The sequence below is a fragment of the Pieris napi genome, chromosome Z, assembly GCF_905475465.1.
Source record: "Pieris napi chromosome Z, ilPieNapi1.2, whole genome shotgun sequence".
Classification (NCBI taxonomy): domain Eukaryota; kingdom Metazoa; phylum Arthropoda; class Insecta; order Lepidoptera; family Pieridae; genus Pieris; species Pieris napi.
Genome location: NC_062259.1, coordinates 9,635,153 through 9,661,412, shown reverse-complemented (window position 1 = coordinate 9,661,412; position 26,260 = coordinate 9,635,153). Strand labels below are relative to the sequence as shown.

At 31.8% G+C, this 26,260-nt stretch overlaps 2 protein-coding genes across 2 annotated transcripts in view; one reads left to right on the top strand and one right to left on the bottom strand.

Annotated features, from left to right (window-relative positions):
• LOC125062828 (epidermal growth factor receptor) overlaps positions 1-26,260 on the top strand; it is a 62,696-nt gene that overhangs the window by 19,575 nt on the left and 16,861 nt on the right. The gene's annotated exons all lie outside the window — the stretch shown is intronic.
• Positions 22,538-24,755, bottom strand: LOC125062830. Its single transcript, XM_047669004.1, has one exon. The coding sequence runs from the start codon at positions 24,729-24,731 to the stop codon at positions 23,493-23,495; it is 1,239 nt and encodes a 412-aa protein (XP_047524960.1). The 5' UTR covers positions 24,732-24,755; the 3' UTR covers positions 22,538-23,492.

Below are 26,260 nucleotides of genomic sequence, written 5' to 3'. Positions count from 1 at the left end.
ATTAGTTTTTATCATATTCCTTTAACCAACAATTATACAAACGGCATATCGTAATAATGCTATCATAGTAGACGTGACCTATGATAATTATTCTCCGCAAGTAAGAATGGACGATTCTCTTTGTTCTCATAGTTCTCAGTAATTTTCCTTAGAATATTATTGAAAATATCTTTATAAACATTATTGATAGCAAATATTTATGAATCAATAAAACTTTCAACAGAATTATATAAAACCTTTGTTGACGCTGTAATAATAATGATTGGAACGTCTTTTATGTTTGAAGCATCGCCCAAGTGTACATTTTAAAGATACAAACATAGTCGCACATATTTGTTAAAACAATCTCAATTCAGAATCATAATAAACGTGCTTAGATCGATAAAGAACCAGATACAGTGAAGGGTATTCATATGCCAAACGCGTTTGGTAAAATAGAGGCCAAACGACTTCCAATGTGATACGATTTTCAAAACATACGCTCATTGTTACAATCGAATTACAATGTTCAAATATGTCAACATCCACAATTCATACATAAGCGTCGTTTTGTTGGAGCTCAGGAGGTAAAATTACTCTTGTTTCATTCATTTCAGATGTAAATAACATTCGAAATTCGAACTTTATGTTTCAATTGTTTAAAAAAGAATTAAAATTCTTTGTTTGCGATTGTCTCTTAATAATATGTTTATTCCTAGTACTGTTGTACCACTTTAAAAACGCGAAGCATTCTTGAACTAAGTGATGCGTATACCGTATGGTACGCTTATAAACAAGACTAGGTATATGTAAGGACCATGTAGTCAAAGACCTTAGGTTAAGACAAGAGAGACCAGTTTAAAACGACGTTAGTAAAATGCACGGTGATAAATTTAGTTTCTTTCCCAACAAAACGTACCAACTATAATTATATGTCAATGAATTCTCAAGAAATAATTTTATAAAGGTATGTTATAAATCTTCACAATTGAGAAATATCTCCATCCCGCTCATTCATCGCGATCAGACATAAGCCTCGTTCTTCAACCGTTACAAATGAAAGAATGCATGTAAAAAATCAACGGTCTCCGAACTTTTTGTGTAGCTCCGACTTACTTGATAGTTTGGTAGGTAACAGTTTTGAAAAATTATATCAATCTATAGACAAAAATGTTACTAAAATATAATTTGCGCAAATTTTCAAAATATATACATTTATATGAATTATTACGTCAATAGTTTCCCTGATTAAATTATTAATTGTGTGTGTGATTTTCATAAAGTCGCCAACAATAATATAAAATACATTTTATATATTATTTTGCTTTATTTATTATATGATATGTGATGTTATGTGACCAAAACAAAAGCCAATCCAAATTAGTAAGTAAATCATTAATGTTTAGTTTTGAGGCTTTTTATGGCAACATGATGCCAAGTAGGAAGTAATGTTATTAAGTTATTATATTATTCTAAATATTATTTGTCTAGTTGTCTGATATATATTTTAGTAAGCTCCCTGAACGATGCGTTCAAAGTTCGACTATGCATCAATGAAATGCGTAATAATACCGACATATCTTAGACCTACAATTGAACCAGGTTAAAAAGGTGATCGTATTGTGCCACACACTTGCCTATAGAAAAATAATGAATTAAGCAGTCGCTGAAATGTGTTCGCTCTCTCATGGTATATTGTACAAAACGGCATATATATGTATGAACCTGGATAGGTTCTCAAACAAAAAGTGCGTGCGTACAAAGTGCACATGTCAGAAGTGAAACTTCTTTGTAAATTCATTATTAAGTAATTAAGCTGCCCAAATCCCAAAACTTAATTTTGCCAGTCTTTCTATATTATTTTCTATATAATGATGTTAAGGCTAATTAAAAACCAGAACTAAAAATAGTTGTTGGTATGTATGTATATAGAAATAACACGATAAATATGGTAACAATGACCAAATAATATAACAAATTAATTATTATCATAATTGCTAACTTATGTCCACATTTTCTAAAGTAGCCAACCGGGTCTTAGTAAAAAAGGTTTTGGTTCTGTGACCTTATAAAAATACAAAACCAAAAAAAAAAAATGGTAATTTAGTAACGTAATAAAATAATAATGATATATATATGTATTAAAAACACCATCGGTGTTCAAATATGAATAATTGCACAATATTATACTAGCACATTATTAAAGAAAAGAAATTCGACAAAAACGGTGCACATCTTCGTGACGTTCCGTAAAAATTTTACCCTCATGTGCCTAAAGAAGTTTCACTTCCATATTGATGCAATAATTATAGACACAACGTCAATTAAGATCATCAGAGATAAATTTTCACATTTTAAACTCTCCAAAACAAAGGCATTCATGACAAACAACAAACATCCGTTTGACTTAATAATTCATTCTATGGAATGTTTAACCATCAATGAATAATTGTATTTAGTGTATTACTTGCGGAATTGAAAATAACACGTCTTTATACACGCGAATATGTTATTTACATGGGATGATTCGAGTATTTGTCTCTCGGTGACTATGGATACTGAAAAGCATAGGAAACAAATAATTATGTAAATCATAAGATTTTTTTTTCTAAATGTAGTAGTTATAAATACTTACTTTACTTAATTGACAAATATTCGTAACCAGTAGACATGACGTGTGCTTAAGTTCGAAATTGTGTAACCTTATAAATCAGCTGTAAATTTGTTCAAACAGTCTAATACAAAAGATAGAGTATAATTATTGAAAACTGGATGACCGGATGAACTATCACGTATAATATATTTGTGGCAAAAATTAATACGACATTTTTAATGAGACATTAGATATAAAACACAAATTTCTGAAAGCATCTATAAATATATGACAACTACTTAAGTGAACATTTTTTATTTCTAAAAGTTATAATTGAAAAATTCCGTTGTCGTTTTTAGTATTTTTCTTAACTTATAATTTATATTTCCACCATTAAAACCTACCTTGAACTTACACAAATATGTCAAGACAATAATTATTAGCCTAATCGGTCCAGCCTTTCTCGAATTTTAGCGAGATATACGAACAGCATTTAATTTTTATATATAATGTCACCGAGGTATGCGGAAACTTCCATTTAGGTGGAGCTATGCTCGGCAAAACAGACCGAGCTAAGCTGTAAAGGCCCTTAAGTCCAACAGCGAGATACCATATCAAAAAACCCCTATTTCTAACTGAAGGCTAATTTTGATACTCTAAATTACCAACTCAGCCTTGATGCCAAATTGACTTCGACTAAATACAGTACAGACAATAATACTAACTAAAATGCTTATTATAGTAACACTTAGATGATCTACTACTTGAGTACACGTACAAGTACAAGTACTTCAGAGACTTACTGCTTTATGCAGAAAAGTAAAATAGGAAACATGTGCGCAACGATCATGTTTTATAGGCGAGTAGGTGATCAACATAATAATATTAATTAAGCCATTATAATTTATTCCTTGAAACATTTACATAATATAAACACACTAACAATATATAAATTATAATTTTTTTTCAAGGACCTCTTAAAGAGGCTCCTCCAATTGGCTCCGTCGTCAGCCCACCGTGCAAGAGGGCAACCTCTCTTTCTTATTCCTGGTAGCCCTTTCCACTTTGTTACCCTCTTTGTCCTTCTGCCATTGTTCATGCGACCTGTATGGCCCGCCCATTTCCACTTAAGTTTTTTGCAATGGGATAGTGCAACAATAACTTTTGTTTTGTTCCTTATTTCTGTACTTCTGATCTTGTCCTTTAGTTTTAAATTGTTCCATTCCTCGTTGAGAAGTTGTTATTTTTCTGTTTGTGTTCGAGTCATATATGCATGATTGACTACCGTAAGAAATACATGGCAATAAATACGTGTCTATGACTTTCTTGTTTAAGGATATTGGTATCTCTGCCTGCAAGGTGGTCAATATACCATGCTTAAAACATATCTATTAGAGACAGACATGCTTCATTCCTCACAAAGCTTTCCTATCCAGCGTGTGTTCGAAATGCACGAGCTTAAAGTTGAAACAGGCGCAAAAGGTTAAATATAACTTATAAAGATTATCAAAAAAGGCATACGAGTAACGTAAATGATAAAAAGTTCAAGGTCAAAAAAAAGTGAAATTGCAATATTTGACCCGCAATCAGCCCACGTGGCAAGGTGCACAGCTAACCCACGCCTCCTACGCATTTGTAACATCGTAGTAAAATCAGTAAGGTGTATCTCCGTATTTGGAAAATGACGACATGATTTGCGTATCAGTTACGTTCTGGTAATCATTGAATGGCTCTATGTTAGAGCTGGGTCTTTGGGCGTTCCTATCCCTGTACTGAGTAATGCAGCCTGTGTTTCGGTTGGTCGAGCGCTTGGTGCAATAACCTACATCATATAAAATAATATGGTTAAAAGTCGTGAATTTTTATTTTTATCCCGGTGAAATTTCTGATTGTAAAAATAATGGTGATCATACACCAAAGTTAACAGTCTTTACATACACATATTTACCACATTTTTAATAAAACATTTTCTTTTTTCAGGTAAGACACTCGACACTTACAGCAAAGGTAACTTATGACCTCAACGTTTACCTTTATTTATAAAGCTTCGATAAATTAAAATAAGTACTCGTAGTATTGAGACAACATTCTATAGTTTTAATTAACAATGTGGCTACCATAAATCTCATATATAATGGCCATTGTTTTCCATTTAATTGAGTAAACTTTAATATTTTATAGCGTTAACGCAGGCATAAAATAGAAAACTATTTGGTTGTATGCACTTGTAATCGTATTTTAAAAAACCGAAAGATTATTTAAAACTTGAAACCTCATTTTTAATGATGAAAGATGAATCCCCAAAAGGATTTTGGGTCATTCTATCCTCACCAGATGCTGTGCTTATTGAAATGAAATTAAAAAGTTCGATGCAAAAAATCTGCTGAACACATGTTGCTTTCCAAGGATATCCGAACTTTATCTTCATATTTTTTACCACTAGAAGCTTCGAATTGCCTGACACTTCTGCATTTTTCCTGCTATATAAACGGCTGACAACAACATTCCTTATATAAAAAGTTCAATATACAATATAAAAAGTTCGTTATCAAATATACATTAAACAAATGTATATTTGATAACGAACTTTTTGATGGGTGTTCGTTTGATGTTATAACCAAATGAACATCGCCAATAAAGTCGTAGGTACGAGATTTCTGAAGAACTGAGAGGAGAGACTGTTTCAATGATTTCTTGCGTGGTGTATCTTGTAATCATGACTGCGTATTATAAGATTTTTTAAAATAAAATAGTGACGCTACAACCTTTTATCTAATAGGCATGTATGTGATCAGCCTTCTGTGCCTGACACATTCCGACGACTTTTAGGTATAAGACAAGGCCTATATATTTTGTATTAAATCGTTCAAAATTCAATAACAAAATAAAATAAATAATGTATATTACTCATATATGCTTCATCTAGTAATGTTTAATCACGTAGCACCGTTTTCATAGTACTATGCGAAGCCTACACACTTCTATACTTAATTATCTATTCAGTGGTTTATTCGCAATAACAAACTACACATTGTGGTTGAGTTTAATTTTCCATCTCCAAGTAAACCGCCTGCTTTTAAAACAGGTTTGGTGCAAAAAGCTTTTCATATAATCCTTATGTTAGCATACTAAGCCTGTTCATTCATGTGCATATCAGTATTAATGTAAAACCGGATTCGGCCGACGACTACGAAGTCACGCAACATGGAAGATGAGGTTATAAGGACCAATATTGATCTTTTGAAATATCATTTCATACAATGGGCATAAAAGATGGGTGTAAGATTAGTCCTTGTAAAACCATTTATTCTAATGTTTATGAACAGGTAAGGTAGGTTATTACTGGACCGCTGTAAAAATCTCATTTCAACATTAGATTTCTATAGTATCCTGGAGTATTACTATTATTTCCAAAATAATTGAAATAGTTTAGTAGTAGACTGAGCCGGGACAGGTCGCTTGTAGCTAATTTGGATAATGTACACACACTGTTTGACAGATTCGTTCGAACGCACTTAATTCAGAGAAGCGTTCCTAATATTTATTATATTATAGATATCAAAACTAATAGGTAGAGTAGTTTAATACCGCGCTATCCGGATACAGTATTTCAAACGTTTAATAGCATCACCATCTAACCAAATGTTGGTGTAAAGTATCCGTCGAGGGAAATTTGGGCTACAAAAGTATAAGAAATTTGTGTGAAAACGTAGCCAACAATGTGATAACAAATTTCAAACAATTTAATTTTAATTTTATGATTTTATTAAACGTTTATGCTTTGCAGCAAATAAGCCATGGAAGCAAAACTTATACTAAATGTATTTATTTGATTATAAAAATAGGTTTTTGATTGTAAGGTTCATAAGTTACGCATAAAAAACTTCTATTGCTTTAGTTATTTAAATATAACTCGTCTCTATGTAAAATTGTGCTATCTGTCTTATCTATATAAATCAAAATAAATCGCAAAATACGTTTTAAAGCGCAAAGCTCGAAGACGACTGGGCCGAGTCGAGTATTTTTCTTTATTCCTTGAACTCTGAGGAAGAGTTTTATTGAGAGAAAAATTAGAATAATATGATAGTAGTAGTAAAAGTTTAGTACTATTGAGTACTTGGGTTTTTATTCCTTAAAAGCGAACAGCATAGCGAAATGATCCATATTTTGTAGCTACTAAATAAAAAGGCTGAGTAAAAAATCTAATTAAAGCGAAAAGTAGTTCGCAGAGACAGCTAGGTTTTAAAGAATTGAATTGTCCTAATTTGCGGTATTAGAATTTACCTTATTTTTTATAAATATTTGGAATTCAAAAATAATTGCGCTTCAGTACATTTAGAAACACTCAAAGATACACTAAGTACCGATTCGGGGTACATAACCTAATGCATACGTCTGGAGGTCATCAGAACAATTCTGACTAATCTTAATGTTTTTATAGAGATTCTAAGCACATTTAACAATTTTTTCTTCTAAAATTCTAAGATTTTTTTATGACGTCTGTTAATATTCTTTTTTCATCAGTTCATTTTGTATTTGCGCACATCTTTAATTATTATTTTTTCTGTTTAATTATTCGAGTAGAAACTTTAAATATATATATATATATATATATATTTTTATATAGGTTATATATTATTTACGAGTATGTTACGTAAACCTAATATTAGTTTTATTTACCAATTATTGGCTAGAACAAGACAGCCAATGTGCAATTAATATTATGAAACGTAGGAATTTTATAAACATTTTCCACATAAGATTGTATATTTTTTCTCGTACATTGGTTGACTTATTTCACAAAATTCTCACTAATAAGTTAACTTTATATTAACTAACTCTATTTTCTCTCAGTTTGCCAACATACAACTAAAACATCAAAGCCTTCGTTGCTAGGCAACCATTACTTATTATATTTTATTTATAAACATAATGTAATATTTAAAGAGATTTGGACACTAGACACGAGTATTAGCATTTCCATTGGTATACTATAAAAAACAAGATAATTGTGTAGTTATAACCGCTTCTTCGCTTTGTTTGTAATGAGCAGTGAGCACATTATATGGGTACAATTTCACGTCAGTAAAGAGAGAAGAATGCGTTAAAAAATATTTAACACACACAATTGTGTATAACCCAAGTATCTCAGTATACCAAAAACCATAGGCATTTCAAGGGAATGCCAGAGTTTGAATACCAAGACCTCTGGTTCGCCATCACTTAACCAAGGCGTCATCCAATTAAATAGAAGAGATAGAATCCCACGTCGCGGGGCAATGTCCGCGTGCTGCGTCAATGTACAATTTCATGCCTCACTTGATAGATATTTGATTACTTGCAGGCTGCTCTTACGGGCCCTACCGCATCAAATCATGCCACTTTATATATATGTAACCTTATACTGAAATAAAATACGCCTTTATCCATTTAATCGGGTGCATGAAATTCGTGTTAGCATCTTCAATCAGAGGAATATTGCGTCTTAAACTCACGGTAAGAGTCAATTTTTAATATAACTATATATCTCAATATATCACGTTGATACTGAATTGAAATCTAATAGGTAATGCAGGCACAATGCTATTAGATTATATATAACGGAAAATATAAATTGGGTCTGTATAAAATGAGCTTCTTAAATCTTTTCTTATATGTATTATAAAGCTAAAAAGTTTGAAACGCAAGTCTATTGGTTCCAATAAAATGTGTTTGGTTATGATATAACGATTTGACCTAATTAACGCGTGTGAAACTGAGAGGCGCAGCTATTTGCCTAATAAAACTGAATAAACCAATTTCATAAAATGATTTTTTTTACAAGGCAATAAAAAATAATAATAATAGTATTCCACTTATCCAAAAATCATAGAACCCCATCTAGCAAAATATTAATATAATGTAATTTTGCATTTATGGCAATACATACATATAAATATCGCAAAGCTGATTTTATATTATATATGTATAAAGTTTTTCTCAACAGCGCCATCTATTGTGTAAACAGTGAAAACTCCAAATTGTCTATCTTAGTATTGAAACTTTGCTTTGTAATGTGTCTCATAGGGGGCGTTACCATACGTACGTACCGTCTTTGTTTTTTATATCAACGCTTATTTATTTTTATCGTTTATTATTTATCATTCTAAAAATATCTGCGTTTGTTTATTTATGCACTTATGAAATAACTAACGTAACCTTAAAGTTAGTATATTTTAGAAATAAGCGCCATCTATCACAAACTTAGTGAACTACATAAATTTGTAACTGTCGTGTCAGTTCCATATCATAACACCCCGAACATTCAACAGATGTCAGTCAAATAAATAATCATTTCATAAATCAGTATATTAATAAATGTACAAGACTATAACTTTACATTATGTAAAATTCAAATAGCTATTTATATTATACTGCCATCTATTAATCTTATTGGTAGCTCTACAACAACTTCTACGTTTAAATTAAATGATATTGTCTGTACTTACTTAAGGATAGTACGATGAACACAATAGATGTCTCTTTACACAATAGTGCCGTTTGCAGCTTATCAGCGCAATAAAGGTCAGGAAATTTTTTTTCTGTTAATAAAATAAAAAAATTGCATGATTATATAATTTTTTTAAAGCCTATAAAGGGCACTTAACCAACTACCACTTTTCTCCTGCTGCTACAAATTTTAAATCTAGAGATTTCATATATAAATTTTTCTCACAATTTGTATATTTAAACAAGAGTTTTCCAACGTTGCCAAATAAGGCGCACCACATCGGTTGTGAAAGGCGACAAGCGATCGCGTCATCGTCCATTCGCGCCGCATATGGTGACTTGTGCTCCTTCGATTTGTGTCTGAAAATTATTGAGTAAAGAATATTTCTTATGCCATTTATTACTTTAATAAAATTCTAGAAACTTCAGGGGATCAAAAAAACTGACATGTTATGTTAATCTATGATAGAGTTGTGTTGTAAAATTTTATATCGTTACGCTATAGCAAACTAGATGGCGCTGCATGTATTTTAAAACGTACTACCCGATGAACTGCAAATCAGCCGCGAGTGAAAGCTAAATTGATTATTATTATCAGAAATGTGTATGTTGCTGCCTAGAAATACCTACAGTTACAACAGAGGAAATAATTGACAAGCATTCTGTATATTTCAACATTTCAAATCCATTGCGGAAGATCTTATTGTATGTTAAACAATGTCTAAATAAAAGTAATTTTGCATGTTAACTTTATTTTACATGCATATGTATAAAGATCTATGATATTACTATAACTAAATAAAGCGAAAAATGCGGAATTTGGTTATTATAGAATTTGTGCAGTTGACATAAGCATATTGGGGGTGTCGGTTGGTCCGTACCTACTCAGTCTAGTCTAGTGTACCCCAGGACTTCGTGTTACCGATTCGATATTCAAGGCTTGACTAAGAAAATGCATACTCCTACACAATAACCCATATTCCATATGTACGTTTAGCATATGTAAAATAATGTAGATTCTGTCGTAAGTACATTATGATAATAAAACCACCACTGCCAGGTAGGAAAATTTTTGTATAATAATTCGTATAATTCCATATATCAGTTTATACTTTAGAATCTTTTTATCGGCGGTATGAGGTTAAACAACACAGAAACATACTCAAAAAGAATATATTACGTGTAACGAATGCCTATGTTTTACGCTAATCAACAATTCCTCGCCGCATTCCAATTTAGCAGTTATGATATTTGGAATGTTATTTTCGAATCTAAAAGCGAACCTTGCGAGGTGTGAAAGCATCGTTTAGGAAAATGAAACAAGCAAACCCATGTGTAGCTACGTTGTTTTCGTTTAGTAAGTCCAATGCACAGCCTCCGAAGTGGAGGTGGCAACATTGGAATGCCATAACTCAGACATACCACTTTAACGGTACGTGTGAGTGAGACAGGTATGGTGGAGGAAAGAGAGATTAGAACGACATGGTTGAACGACCGATCAAAGTTTTGTGCTAACGTATATACCACGTAGGTTTTATTTCTTCTAAACGTGTCGAGGGCGCCTGCGCTGTAACCTGATTTCCAAGATGGCGTATGTTTTCTTGCCGGTTGGCGCGAATTTTCTAGACGGTTATTTTAAAATTCATCTGTTTAGTACCTAATTATAAACAATCTATATTTATTTAATACAGATATTATCAATGTACGTTTTTATAGTCTACCAGTATTCGTGTAGACCAAGTCTTATTGGAAACGCGGTCAAAACAATAAAGTTATACCCGGGAGTTTTTCTGAATATAAACCCGATGTTAGGTTTAGTGCAAAAGATAAACAAATCTTCGTATTTATATAACTTGAGAGTATTAATGTGTATAATTGTAATAATTACTCTTATTCCGCGGGCTCAACAACCCAAAATGGGTCTTGGCAATAATTATCTTATGAAAATCAAGGTCAGACTAAATAATAATTATTAATTTATTACTTCTTCCATAGACCGTCATTTTCTTGTATATAATATTGATAGCACACGCAACTGCGTAGCACGATAAAGATTATTTGTACTCAATATAAATGTACCTGTATAATGAGCATTATGATGTTAGAATTGAACAAGCATTATTGTCCTGTAATTTTCGATCAGCGGGTGACCTTCATATACGGCTCGAAGGCCTTCATAAAACAAGCTATATATCAAAAAAGAAAAAAACTACGTGAGCTCGGGATGAGGCCCTTACCAATTTGTAGCCGTGCGGTGGCCGAGAAAATAAAAAACGATATACATTATTGTTTAATAGCTTTTGATTGTTGCTCTGCGCTGTAAAACGTGTCGAACACTTTTTCTTCTTAAATCGCTAAGTGCTAGAGTAGTTGCTACGAATTTAGTACTAGACATTATTTGTTTTTAATTTCTTGAAAAATGCAAGATACATTATGGGGGTTGGACATATTTCTCGTTTTATAGTATTTACAATAAATATTACATTTTTATATCATTTAAAATTTTAACCATTGACCCCAGAGACTTTATCGATTTTTAAGTCTAAAAGCAAAACCTATGCATAGAAACTTAGAGAAGAAAAGCAGTGGGCACTACACATCGAAAACAAAAAGAAATCTGACTTTTTATAAGTCGGCTACAGACTAAAGAGAAGCTTGCGGTCCGACGTCAGATAGTAGATAGTGGGATCGTGGTTGGCTGTCGTGCCCGCAGTATCGCATCATCTCAGAGCATGCCTGTTTTTAGACCTCACGCTGGTCCACGACAGCATCTTTACTTTACATAGTATATCATCAATTTATTCAAAGGAATATTACGCTGTTATCGCTGCATTTAAATCATTTCACGGGCAAGGTTCGCTTTAATTACGTGGATTACAATTAGGAATTTAGTAATGAACTTAATTTTCTTTAGAACTAAGTTTTTTACATATATCGCCATTGTTACGTTAGACGCTTAGAGCATTGTTTCAAATGAACTTCGGCGGCAGAAGACGGCTCATCATGTACCATCAATTAGGCATCTTATACTAAATACGTGGCCGCATCTATGTTTCTCGTGTACCAGTGAAATTCCATAGTCATTTGACGCGAGCGTGCCGGCTTAGTTAGCTGGGGCACGAGTCCGTTCGTATAGATACAATGCCCCCGACTCGATAAACAACATGTTGGTCAACTTGTCGAGGTCCGCGTGTAAACTTAATTTATTATTAAATAATATGTAATTTATTATTAATAATAATATTAAATTTTATGTCAATAACTGTTAGAATTAAGAAAAAATGTTGAGTTTGTGTCATGAGTTTTGTAAATAGGTTTAATATCGATCAACAGGGCAATGCAAGTTTTTTTCTTAACGCAATTAACAAGGTCCGCTTCGAACTTAAAAATACATAAATGTTAGAAAAACGTTTCTTGTTATTTTACTTTCAATTTTTTTTTACAAATTATAGCAAATCTATTTTTTTTATTTATTTACACTTCGTTGCAGAAATACAGAAATGCAGGACAATTAAATAAGAAGGAAAACAATAATTGGCCTCATCGCTTTCGAGCGATCTCTTCCAGGCAACCACTGTGAGGAAAAAATAATAAATATAAAAGATGAGCACAATTAGTTGGAAACTACATAGATATACAATTAATTAGACAAAAATAATTCAGTTTATTAAGTTAGTAAATATTAAAATTATACATAAAAAAGTATTCTTCTCCTATTGTATAATAGATACAATATATATTAAGTAACTTATAATAACTGTTCTTATAATCAATCTCCGGACGAATTAATTAGAAAGCCTAAACCAACGTGAGATAATAACCATATGTATTTTAAATGATATAATCTACTTACTAAAGGATTAGAAAAGGGATTAAGTATATATAAAGCGTGAGAGCTCAGAAGTTTTCGGTAACCGTTATCAACAAAACCGAAGGACTTACTACTTGATGTGTATCGCGCAAAACCTAATAAGATTTAATACGTAAGATTTAATATATAATAATTAAATGAATTCAATGAATTCAATGGCGCTACAACCCTATATGGGTCTGGGCCTCAGATAGCGTCAGTTTCTTCGACCATTTTTATTTTATAAACAAATATCAATGTTTGACTTCACCGTAGGAACAAGTGCTACCACACAGAAATATACCGTCGGTACACAGCTGTGATTTGAATGCACGACCTCAGAAATGAGGGTCACACGCCACTAGGCCAACACTGTTTAAATATATCATACTCGTAGGTGTATTAAAGGTTGTCGTTACTTTGTACATTATCTTCCTGATTAGAGACGGCATCGTAATTAGTTATAAATCATTATAACAATAAATAAAATATTATTAGTTATACTTAATAGGAAAATCCTGTTTTACGATTATGTATTAAAAAATTATCATTAAATATATAGCTTTAATGCTGTGGTTTACAGATAACATAAATATCGTGCCTAAAGGTACTGCGTTCGAATCCCTTTCAATAATTGATTCAATAAAACAAAAATTAGTTTAAGTATAGCTTAAGAGACTGAATGAACTATAAACATGTATTGGGAATTTGGTAATGAAGTTTTCCCACATTTGTCCTGAAAATCCTCCAAAGGTGGACAAGAATTTAATTTGCCATTTGTATTCCGACTTGGAATCGAACCCAATAACCCTAGGCCCTTTATGAAACCACTACACCACAAGACCCTTTTGGCAGTTGCTAGGCCAACATAATCCAAATACAGAACGGCCATGAACTTCCTCTGTTTTATAGCCCTTGTCATACACTATGCTCGTACATATTACGAGTTATCGTTGAACGTTACGTTAAAAAGTTTATTATACTAAAACCTATATCAAATAAATCCTGGGATATTTATTTTTAATAAGAAAAGTATTAAACAATTTATGAATTAGTTACATTTCCTTAATACAATTCTAGGAAGTAATGAAAATCGAGAATAACACTCAACTTCTTCGAATACAACCTCCACAATATATTTATCGATAAATTTAATATTACCTTCGCAAATACGTATTGTAAGTGGTTTTCGCTTTCAATAGACGTCCATTTATATCTGTTCTGTATGTTTACATGAAAATATACATTGTTTCAAAACCTCTAAAAATACAATCCTAATTAGTACGATTATGTATCCAAATACAGAGAAAACATACAAAATATTACGCGATAATATCTTTACTGTATAAGCAAGTGTACTAAGGAAGAAAGCCCATTAATGCAAAATCGGGGTTTGAATGTAAGACGTCATTGAGACGCTTTACCACTAAGCTAAGACGCACAAATACCTTGGAAATAAATTCCCGATAATGTTCTTTACATACTGGAATAATTCAAATACGTAAACGTGATTATCAAACGGTTAATATTTTATTTATAGTGCCAAGCTATTTGCTGTGTACATTCAGATAAAAATTGTTGTCGGGGAATATCGATATTAAACTAGTTGCTATCTTATATCAACAAGAAAATATTGCTCCCGGCTAAAATATTCAATTTACATATTTTTTAGGATTTGAAACCAACTAAAGTTTGGGAATTGTTACTCGTAAACATTTTTAACGACTTGGACGCTTCGAGAAAGTTGTGTACCAATTGTCAAAGGCCAACAAAGCATTCGCTCTGGAATTGAGAGTGTCCATGGGCGCCGGATAACACTTAATATCAGTTAAGCCTCCTGACAATTGGCCCCCTGTTCTATAAACAATCCTTTGCGCAAGTATCCCACGTAAAGGAATGGTATCTTGCTTCTTATAGATCATATACGTATAATAACTATTAAAATACATACTATGGGGGCGTAAATGAGGTAAGGGTTATTGGATAGATTATATAATATATTATAATTACTATTCGAATTACATTCACTGTTTATATCTGTTTACCTGATGGTTTTAGCGTAAGTCCTGTCATCCCTAAGGACAGAAATTTTTGTGCTGTGCACCAATGGTGTTTAAGTCCCATTTACTCACTCGTACAGACAATGAAATCATTGTGAGGAAACCCGTCACGAAAACAATACAGCAATCTTAGGCCTAAACCTAAAGGTTGTAGCGCCAGTTGTGGTTTTGTTTAATTCAAATTAAAGAATTTGTATAGAACACAACAACAACACTATAAGTCAACAGCTGTTGGCAGAAGAAATATTTATCCAGTCTCAGAAATATTGACACACTATTTCTTAAAATTCGTGGAATAACAGCAAAGAACTAATATAAAAATGCTTATTAAAATATAGTAAACACACAAATGTAAACACAACACACAGAACAAGGAGTCGGTTATAAGCCTTTATTGCGTTACTTGAAACTGGTTTCGTGTAACGTTCTGTTCTTAGAATTTTCTCCTTATGAAATCACTATGAATTACAAATACATTATTTCTATTAACGCACTTAGAGATGTTTACTATAATAGTTCCCTCGGGAGACATATTATATCATTAAGCTGTTTTGTAGGCTTCGTTTATTTGTTATTATATAAATGAAAAAGTATTACTACATACAAAACTGTATTAAGCTGTGGCTTAAAAGCGACTTAATTGCTATGCTATGTGTCATTAATCCAAGGCTTAGTAAATGCCTTTTTCAACAGGCATTGCATGTGGTATGTACACCACGCATAACGTGATTTACTTCACGGCAGGTAGGTACTATAGGTATTGGAATAGTATTTACAACTACAACACTACCGGGTAGGTATTGAAAGTAATTTATTATAAGCAAAGAATTTTTATAAACAATGGTATTTAAGTGTTGTAATAAGATATAATAGGAATGCGTGCGCGCCTGGGTTGTTCGCCTTCTATTAACCAATAGAAATTGTAACCTTATACTCGTTGAATATCAATGCCCGTACAGCCCTTTGCCTCACCAGAATTATTCATCATCGCAACCCTCGCGGCATCTTCTTCAAATTAAGCAGGTCTATTGAGCGAGCCACGTTTCTAAGGCTTAAACAATTCTGCGAACTTCGCTTGATTTATTTATGATTCTTTATAGGCAACTCATAACAATTGCAGATTGATTTGGTTGATTTATTTATAATACTCTATACAATTGAATAAACCCTAATCCGTAGATAGATGGTAATTTAGCTTGATCTTGCTTTTTACTGTCTCAACTTGTCGTCAGTTATTCACTTATTCATGTTTATTTCTATACAAATAAAGTCATGACAATAGTCTAGGAGAAAGCGCCTTTTTGACGACTTCATCAATTTCAAAGAATATGTACTCTATGATGCTGCAACATCATTAAAAATCAATGTAAATGATACCTTCGAAATTTTGGCCTTTACGTCTTTACTTTGTTACCTCAACATGTTTCTTGAGCACACATCGCAGCTGGAAAAATTCTGCCTTAGAATTGTCAAATATGAAAAATCGGCGGGAGACAACACGCCCACCAGGCCTAAGTCTAGGCAAATAAAGTACCTTTTTAGGAATGTGCCTTTTGGTGCCTAGCTTCTCGGTGACAGATCTACCTGATCTACTGACGCTCCTGTGTATTAAAAAAATATGTTGTTCACTGAACATAACCATTATACTTGCTATATATCTCAGTTTTGGACGGTTTCTGGGAAATTTTAGTTCATAACTTTATTACTTAGATAACAAACTGGTTTCACACTTGCGTTGACGTTGATAATGCGACTAATTTTAAAATATCCGGTTTTCCAGCATTTTGTCAAAAGAAATAAAATAATAATATTCTAAAGTATATCTCAGAAAATTTCACAAGAACACGTTTTTATATATCATAGAGTACAAATGGCCCTCATCTTTAAGCTCTCTTTTCTAGTTAAACAAAACAGGAAAAAGCTATCGCGGAATATGCTTAAAAGGAGTACATATTAACAATATCCATAGCGCTAAATCACTTGCATCCATTTCACATAACACAGCCGAATAAGGAATTACTTAGTTAAATGTTTTGAATAATTTTTATTTATTTTTTGTAAATATAAAGTATTCCATCTTTAGCTACATTTTTTGGTATAATTGTTTTTTATACATAATTTATGTTAGCTGTAGAATTACAAAATAAATAAATAAAAACTAAAGTAGTTATGATTTATGCACATTGCAGCTTTAGTTTGATTCCACATGAGATGTTCTTATGGATGCGTTCGAGTTGGTAAATTAAATATTTAAATTTTTTAAATTCGTATTTTATGGTTTAAGACTTAAGTAATCACATTTTACACATCTTAAAACTACTTTATTAATTACGTGGTCACATTATCTATTTACAAACCTTGTTATCAGTGTCAACGACTTTGTGTAATCTTTAGTTATCGTCTAGCTTACTAGAAGTGTTCGCTACAATTAGATTTTAGGTCAGACATATTAGAGAGGATTACTGTATGTTAAGAAAAATTAAGATTTCGATAGAATGATACATTGTACATAAGGTTTATGGCGCTTACATCACTATACATAAGATATTTTGGCTGTACCAACATCGAACATTTGTGTTATTATTCTACTTGTTTGTAATTTCTATGTTCTAATATAATTGATGTGTATGTGTGTAAAGTTTAATTAGTATTTCTACCTCAATGCAATTGTTTATTTATGATGTTTGTTAAAATGCAACGTCTGCTTTAATAAAGGATCATAACAAATATCTTTATATTATAATTCTATCAAGTGTAATATCTCGGCGCTCAGACTTCTCAGAATACGACTCCAGCTCGGAGGCTGCGTTTTGGCTGGACAGAGACGGATATATAAAACACATAACTAGAGAGCGGGACAAATAGTTAAGTGGATTGCCTTCAACTTCGTTTTGTACGTTGGTGTAAGTATTTAATCATGCACAACTTCTAAAACCATAAAGGCTATATTACCTATATATGAAATAACTGCCTAAACATAAAAAGCCTACGAAAATGTAATAAAGTAGTAAATGTTGCATTTCCACTACAAATCTTTCTCGACACGTATAGTAGTTGTTGTAGATAAGTAAGTAAAAATACTATGTGATGTCATAGTTTACAAACACACTCCTATCTTTATAATCTAGTAAGCTCGTTTCATAAGACTCTTCATGGAAGTAGATATTAATTTTAAACGATGACGTCAGCTTTCTTCCCACACTGCAACCGTAGTTAAAAACTTTTACAACAATCTTAATAAAATTCAAAGCATCTTAAAATAAACCCAATAGACCCCAGCGCTTAAGTTTCAAATTCAATCAGGTTCCAGTTTTCCAATGGCAACCCAAGGCACGCGCCGATTGCAACATCGCGTTACTGACGTACCTACTAAAGCCATATTCAAAACGGTACATTAAGCATTGTTATTCAAAAATAGGCTGTATAGTCTTGACTTAATGTTTAAAAAATATTATCATCCAATGCGTTAATAGCAAGGATTGCCCCTTCGAGTGAACATATTTCCACCTACATGTTATTGGGCAATTTTATACGGCAAAGTTAAATAGTAGTTTTTAATAGATGGCATATAAGAGACAAGGTATTTTTGTTTTTCGTCGACTATATGACATTACTTGTAGGTGTATTTTTTCATTAATACCATATGGGCGATGTGGAGGGGAGAAAAAACTTTATGTAACTGTGTCGAAGCTAAAGCATAGGCGGAGATGTAGTAGTCACAATTTTGATTATGCATCGTTCGATTATCAACATTTATTTTATTATGGTACACTCAGGAATTTATTTTTATCTTGTTTTTGTGATGAAACTTTTTAAAGTTTTGATTTTTATATGCTAATTAAAGTTACAACTTTTTCGTCAGTCTATAAGGTTATCAGTTAGATACCTCCATAATGTTTCATTGGTAGATTTCTGCATATTTTCCCCTATAACTGATTTGTGTAAATAGCGATACGATTTCTCCATTGAACGATTTAGATGAGACTCATTTTCCTTTAAGCTACATTCATAAGTTTCATACCTAAAAGAAACCAAAGTATTTATCTTAATAGTGCAAAGCTTGACTTAATAAAATTATTATTAATACGCGATAAAATCAGTGACTAAATTTGGTTACATAAAATATATCAATTTGATCTCCAAGCCATAGTATTTTGCCAAGAAACCATTTCAAATCTAATCTAAGATAAACAAATTGTGTCCCATATTTTACTTAGCATAGGTAACTTTTATTTACATTAAATTGGTCACAATGCTTACCTTGTCCAGAAGTATCCTTGAGGATAAATTTTATCAGGGCCAACCTTGTAAAACGACCCGTTCAAATGCAAATAAACTTCATCGAAATAGGACTCCGGAAATGTAAAGGTCAGTTAATTTCTGTTTTAAAACTTTTGATTTGAATGGATGAATTTTTGTCTAAGACACAAAGCTTTTTATATTTCCATTGAAAACAGTACATAAGTGCTATAGAACTACTTTTAGAGAAGAATCATTTAAACTACGACCTGTTGCTTGTTCTTGTTTGTTTGTTAGTTGTTTCCCTCCAATGATTTAATTGAAACATCTAAATTTACTTTTATTCTATATTTTTTTTTATAAATTACATAAATTCGTTTCCATCACAATTTACAGTATTCTTTGAAATCAGTAAATAATATAAAGCAATAAATAAATGCAGTCATTTTTATAAATTGTAATTAGAATTAGGCAGACGCTTTTGATTAATACACTCTCGTACATATATGTCAGGGACAAATCGATCTCTCCGTCCGTTTTCTAACGTTCCACCTACACTTGGAACCTTAAAAATAATTCGTAGGCTTTATTTACAATATGTAATGTCGTGCCTAGGAAGCATAGAATGCTTGCAACACGAATTTTAATACGTTTTGCATGTTATAAGTATCGGTTGGTAAGTTTTTTATTAACCAACCTACGCAATCCTTTTCAAGATTTTTATTTCGTAAGTAAAGTGAACGGTACAAGCTTTTACTTTTATGTATCAAAAATATGATACAAAATAAAGTTACATAAATCAAAGTTCCTTTTATTTAAACTATTTGTAAAACAATATTTAGTTCCTGAACTCATGTTCAGATAGAGGTTACATAGAGTTTTACTTCTTCCTTTAAAAATTTAATGATCGGCCATCCATAATTTCTTTAATTCTTTTCTCGCGTAGAATTATACACGAAGAGCGGCTTACACACTTGACGCAACTAAATTTGTATGCACATGCAGATAATTTTAAGTTTCGGCGCTACACACAAGACATAAATGTGTAAAACATGGTGTTAAACCCGCCTTCTCCGCGACGAATTACGGGGAATTTTAACGACCAGTCAGACAAGTTTCGTTACTTTAATGCGTGTGCCCAAAGGCCTAAATGATCTCTCCACTTCACTTCAGATATTTGACTGTTAATTGGATGATTTCTTCGTGTTTAACAGTGCTGTTATATTTTAAATTTTTCACATTCTTTATAAGTATTTCAATTCCATTTATGTTTCGGAAATTTTGCACAGAGTTGAATAATTGGGCAATACAAAACGTGGGATATGTGAATTATCTTTCACAACACAGAACACCTACTATCCAACACCTACTTCACTATTGTATAATGCATGAACGATGGGACATTACCTGAATTGTTACGTACGTCATAGAGCTCTCGTCCCTTATCTACCAAATGAGGCAGATTCAAAAACATAAACGCTGAACCTTTGGAACATTGATTAATTATTTTTCTTTTGTATATATGTACTTTCTGTATCTGCCTATAATACTCCACCGCATACTTTCCTTCCAATGTTTTTCTATTCGCATACGAGCAAGTTTTACTTGGGACATACTCGTATTGAACCATCCGTTCGCGCGCGATGGGTAAGAATTACACGTGTACTAGGGTAACACTGCTTAAAAGTAGATCTTTTATTCTTAGTTATTGACTTCAAGGATAACTTGCAATTAGCATTCTTATGCTCAGGATCATGACGCGATGCTGGCAAAACGTTGTTTGTTCTACAGCAAATGGAATGTTTGTACATATGAACGGAAATCCTCGATATAAGAAGGCATTTAATTTAATTTAATTAATTAAACATCATTAAACATAAACAATGATGCAGCTGTTAAAATATTATATTTTAGTTTCTCAATCTCAATCGAAAAATGTAATGGTTTGATACATCTTACTATATATACCGTCGTGATTTTAAATCGAATATTCTAGAAATAAGCTAAAATTAATATAATATGTTTATGTGCGTTTATTAAGTTACAACAAATATTTTAAAAGACATGTTTTCATATATTTAGAACCTTGAATTAATTGTTTACTATATTAAAAACCATTTAGAGAACCAGTCGTCGAAATTATGTGTTAATTAAATGATTTCATACGGATGCAAAATTAATGAATAATTTTATTGAAACTTATTCTTTTAGCCGTTGGGGTGTCTCTAAATTCAAATGCCACTTATCTGCGTTGTTTTGTTTAAATGTTAGATGTTTGTATTAAAACTCATTGATAAAATTTGATGCTGATGCAGATTTTAACTCAAATATTATAAGTAATTTTAAACTATCATGGTACAAAGATACAAACGCTTTAATTTTTTATAGGTCTAGTCACCATTTTTATCTATAGTTTATTTTTGCTATGTGCCTGATAGACGACAACGATATAAAGGATGATGCCAGTTTTTTTACGATATTTTTCATCAATTTATGAGTAAGAGTTTACGCACATGGAGAGAGAAAACAATGATTGAATTAATAAATACATTTGTACCCAGTGCTAACTCTATATAATTTTGATTTTAAACACACAAAATGTTAAAGTTTTAGCAAATGTAATACCTGCAATTAGGCCCTTAACTTAGCCTTCATTATGTTTCTCTCCAGATATTTTTTTCTTTTATATACTCTTGACACTAATCCAAAATCTTAGCACATGATACACGTTACGATGTATTTTATTAATACTTGGCAGAAATCCTAATTATGATCAGAGTAAAGATGTTTTATTTTTAGCTAAAGCGTTAAAACATCTAACAAGATCGTTTACAACCTGTTTACAAAATGGGTTCGACTTTTTTCATGTTACGGGGACCTTATCTGACTTTAGAAGTGGTCTCTAACAACAAAGTTCCTTCAAATACTCTCGTGATTCCTTTTTTATTGAACATCAAAGTATGGTATCGCCGCATGTTAACTTTTAATGGCTCATGTTAAATATAAATAATTAGCATACATTTAAAACGACATTTTTTTTTGGATAAACCTTTTAAAACGTTTGTCATTAATTTTAGAACCATTATCATTTAAGAGCAAATCAAATGGGTTTTATGAATTACTAAAACATGTTTTGTGATTATATCGGCTCTGTTCACTCAGTCAGAAGAGTCAGTTATTAAAGAAAATACAAGCTATTGAATTTGATTTTGAACATAAGATATAAAGTATTGTTTGTTACTGAAAACCGAAAGAATCAGCTGGTAAAAACGTGTTGAGAGTAAATTACTTTTGTTCGCTCAGCTTTTCATAAAGTATTCTCTTTTAAAATAATAACGTAGCAGAACAAAGTGCCCATACATGGTTGTATATAGAACCTTCACATAATTATACAAATTACTTCTTGTGGCCCAAACAGTTCTTTGTATAATAAATAATTAATGTAAACATTAGCGGCTACTGCCTCGAAACGTCATTGTGTTAAGACACGGGTCTCCTCGCTTTAGCTTGCCCTCTACCATTTGCCCTTTATTGTTTCTTTATATTAACATGCGTCAACGTTCTTTGAGTGTTTTTAGTGAAACTGTACAAATAAGAGTTGTTTTTGCATATTTTGGTAAGTATTTTACCAATTTTAATTTTAAGTAATTCATAAAAAAACATTATTTTATTTGCACCGTTTTAACTGAAGTACTCGTCGATCTCTTTTTATCACAGCGTAAATACATTTTGACAGAAAGAGAGATAATATAACACGTTATATTAACTTTTACACGACAAGTTATTTGAAATAAACTTGTGAATGTAGTTTATAAAATGTTCCTCGTACGATTTCTGATTAGTTATAAAAATAGGATTTTTTAAAAACCTTATTATATAAGCTTCTTGATATTCAATGTCACCTTTTTCGATTAAAAGAATTTCGTCTAAATCTATACAACCTCATTGTATATTTTCAAATACAAAGAAATCATCACATTTATATTCTATGTCGCAACATATTTGCTACCAATTTTTGCGTACGGAATGTCTTAGAATTATATTAACTTTAGACCGCTGTTTTTTAGGAAACCAACGTGACTTGCATCAACTTTATTTTCTTACATGGGGTTAATACATTTGTATGGATTTTTTTTACAGTAATACTAAAAAATATTTAACAAATAATTAATGATATAATAACTAAAATTATAGATATATAGACAATAACAAATTGGTATGAACAAAAGTGGATAGACTCACAACTGTAGATAGTAATTATATTGTGTTATAGTGCTTGTATTTATATTAACCCTACATCTACAGATAATCGCAAAGCATTTATTAATCGCATTTTTTCTTCGTCTGTCTTAAAAGGTGTCAGTACCCAAAGTTCTTCTAGCGGGATAATGTCATGCTCCTTAAATCTTTCCTCAAAGGATTGCATAACATCACACCTTTCACTTATTATTAATGGTATTGATGATAAAGCGACTAAAAAACCAAACTTTCCATATTTATGCATTTCGGAGTCCAGAGCATGTCTAGGAAATACATTGTCTATGTTCATATTCATGTCCTCCATAAAATACCGCAGATATGAATAATACACATTTAAAGTATTTTTATAATCATCAGCAAGTGGGCTCACATTAGCACATGTCATTATAAAGAATGTTAGATCTATAGCTGGAGACCCAAATCTGTATAACTGGAAATCGAGAGCTACAACGCCTTTCTTTGAACTCAGAAAGTTTGCATACCAACAATCTCCGTGATTTAACACTGTATTGTCACCCCAAGTACTAGAAATATTTTGTAATTGTTCATAAACATCATCATTGATTAATTGCATAAACTTTTCATAATACACGTTGCCAATTTTATTTTTAAACTCGGCTACCACAGCCTTATCGATATCTATGGCCCTTTGAAGCCACTTCCCATACCAAGTCTTTCTTCTATTAATATAATAACATTCAGGTAATTCATTAGCTAGTTTATAAAATAGTTCTGGATTTTTTATGCGTAAGGCCATTGATACCGCGTGTAGATGAGCCAACACCTTTAAGGTCCCTTCTTTCTCAAAATCTGTTGGTGCGTGTGACAATGATGCATATCCACTTTCAGACATATCTTCCATGACTAAAAAATCATTACAGCCGTCGCAATAGGAGTGATAACAAAGCGGAATATAGTTTTGAAGGCATTCTTTCGCATTTAGCGAGGTTTGTAAATCCATCAGTATTGGTAAAACTTTGGTGAAGAATACCACCTCTCTTTGGAAAAATATTTCACAACTCAAAGTTTTTCTCAGCATCAAATCGTGGAGGAGTCCCTTGGCGACGAAACTAGTATCATATTTTTCACCTTTAACATTGATTCTATAAACTGCACTAAGCAAACCCTCTCCTGCAGGTCCCACACGCATGACTTGATAATTACCAACACTGTCTTGGCTATTTGTTTTCAGTTTAAAAATGTTATCTAACTCTTCGTTTGTTAATCGCTTAGAAATATCACTGAGCCTGAGGTGGACCATCTTGTATGGTAATATTAGCTTCAATGTGAAATCTTGTTAATAAATACATGTATTAATTCACTCTGTCATGATAATATTATCTTGATGAATATTATTTAATGTTAGTTAATATTAACAATTCTTTGTATACAAAAAGATCACTTTAACTAACAAACACCCTTTTCGACATTGAATATATATTTAGAATGATGATTGTCAGATCCACAAGGTGAAAACATGTTCACTTATTGTTAAAATCTAATTTATATGTTTGATATTATAGGGTTTTTAAGACACTTCTCATATCTTTCGTATATGTATAGGTTCTTTTGTAATTGGGTTATAAACTAAAACAATACTTAGAAGTCTATGTGGTTAACACGAAATACTGAAGTCCATAAATATTTGGGAATTGCCACTGTCGAGGAAGACATTAAAAGATCAACCGTGCGATACAAAATGAGACTTCAGCAACACGTCAACCCCCTAGCTTCGGGCCTCTTGGAAACGACGGACAGTGTGTATCGGCTAAAAAGGGCGAAACTTGCCGCAGTCTGACTGAGTTTACAAATTACGGAGGGAATAATAATTATTGGATTTGCGTTCCCTAATTGCCATCATTTTCCATAAAATCTGATAATAGCCATGAGGCTGATTGCAGATGGATTAAAAAAAAAAAAAAGAAGTCTATGTTTAGGTTAAACAAAAACACTGTTGTAACCAAGGAGCTAAAAAGAATTGAATTGAAATGTGTATTTTTATTAAGCAATCATCTTATGTGCTCTTATCGTGCACTAGTTGGTTGGTTCTGGGCAAATAAAATGACTAAATACCACACTATTTGACCAAGATAGTAAACTATATTTATACAACAGTCAAATATAAACAATTAATGCTCTTGGGATACTTGTTTAATGTACCTACATTTCATCACAGTAAAATTATTTTAAAACAAATAATGCTCGAATTGTTTACCCCCTTTTTAAGCTCTATATTTTTATATTGCCGTTTTATAAATTTTTACAATTCTTATAAATAGGATGAATTAGATCAATTTTAACCTACTTAAATATAATTTATCTTTTTGTGATATAATTAATAGTTAAATTTGTTAACAATTTTATTAATGCTGAGGTGCAGCTAATACTTCAGTACTTTAGTGACATTGCAATAGTTTTCACAGAGCCTGTTTACAGAAAATTGTGTGGATTCCAACAAAGTCTCATTTGGGTAGGTTTGTCTAAAATGCATTAAAATCTAAGAAAGTAATTTTTGTTGTGTTAATATTTTAGTACACCGAGCTTATTCATATATGTAGGTAGGTATTTTTAGAGTTAAAGAATTTGTCACGCTCATACATTAGGCAGAGTCCTACGTGTCAGACAAGGACAAAACAATTAGTACCTACCTATTTGAGAGCCTAAATATTAGCCGTAGATTTTTTAGATTGAGAGATTTTATAAAAGAAATATATATAATAATTCAAAAGGTTGGATTATTACAAGAGATTCCTTCGTTTAAATATTATTTAGAAACATAGTGAATACATC

Excerpts from the sequence above, each read along its gene's own strand:
- LOC125062830 (XM_047669004.1), bottom strand. The coding sequence starts at position 24,731 with ATGGTCCACCTCAGGCTCAGTGATATTTCTAAGCGATTAACAAACGAA.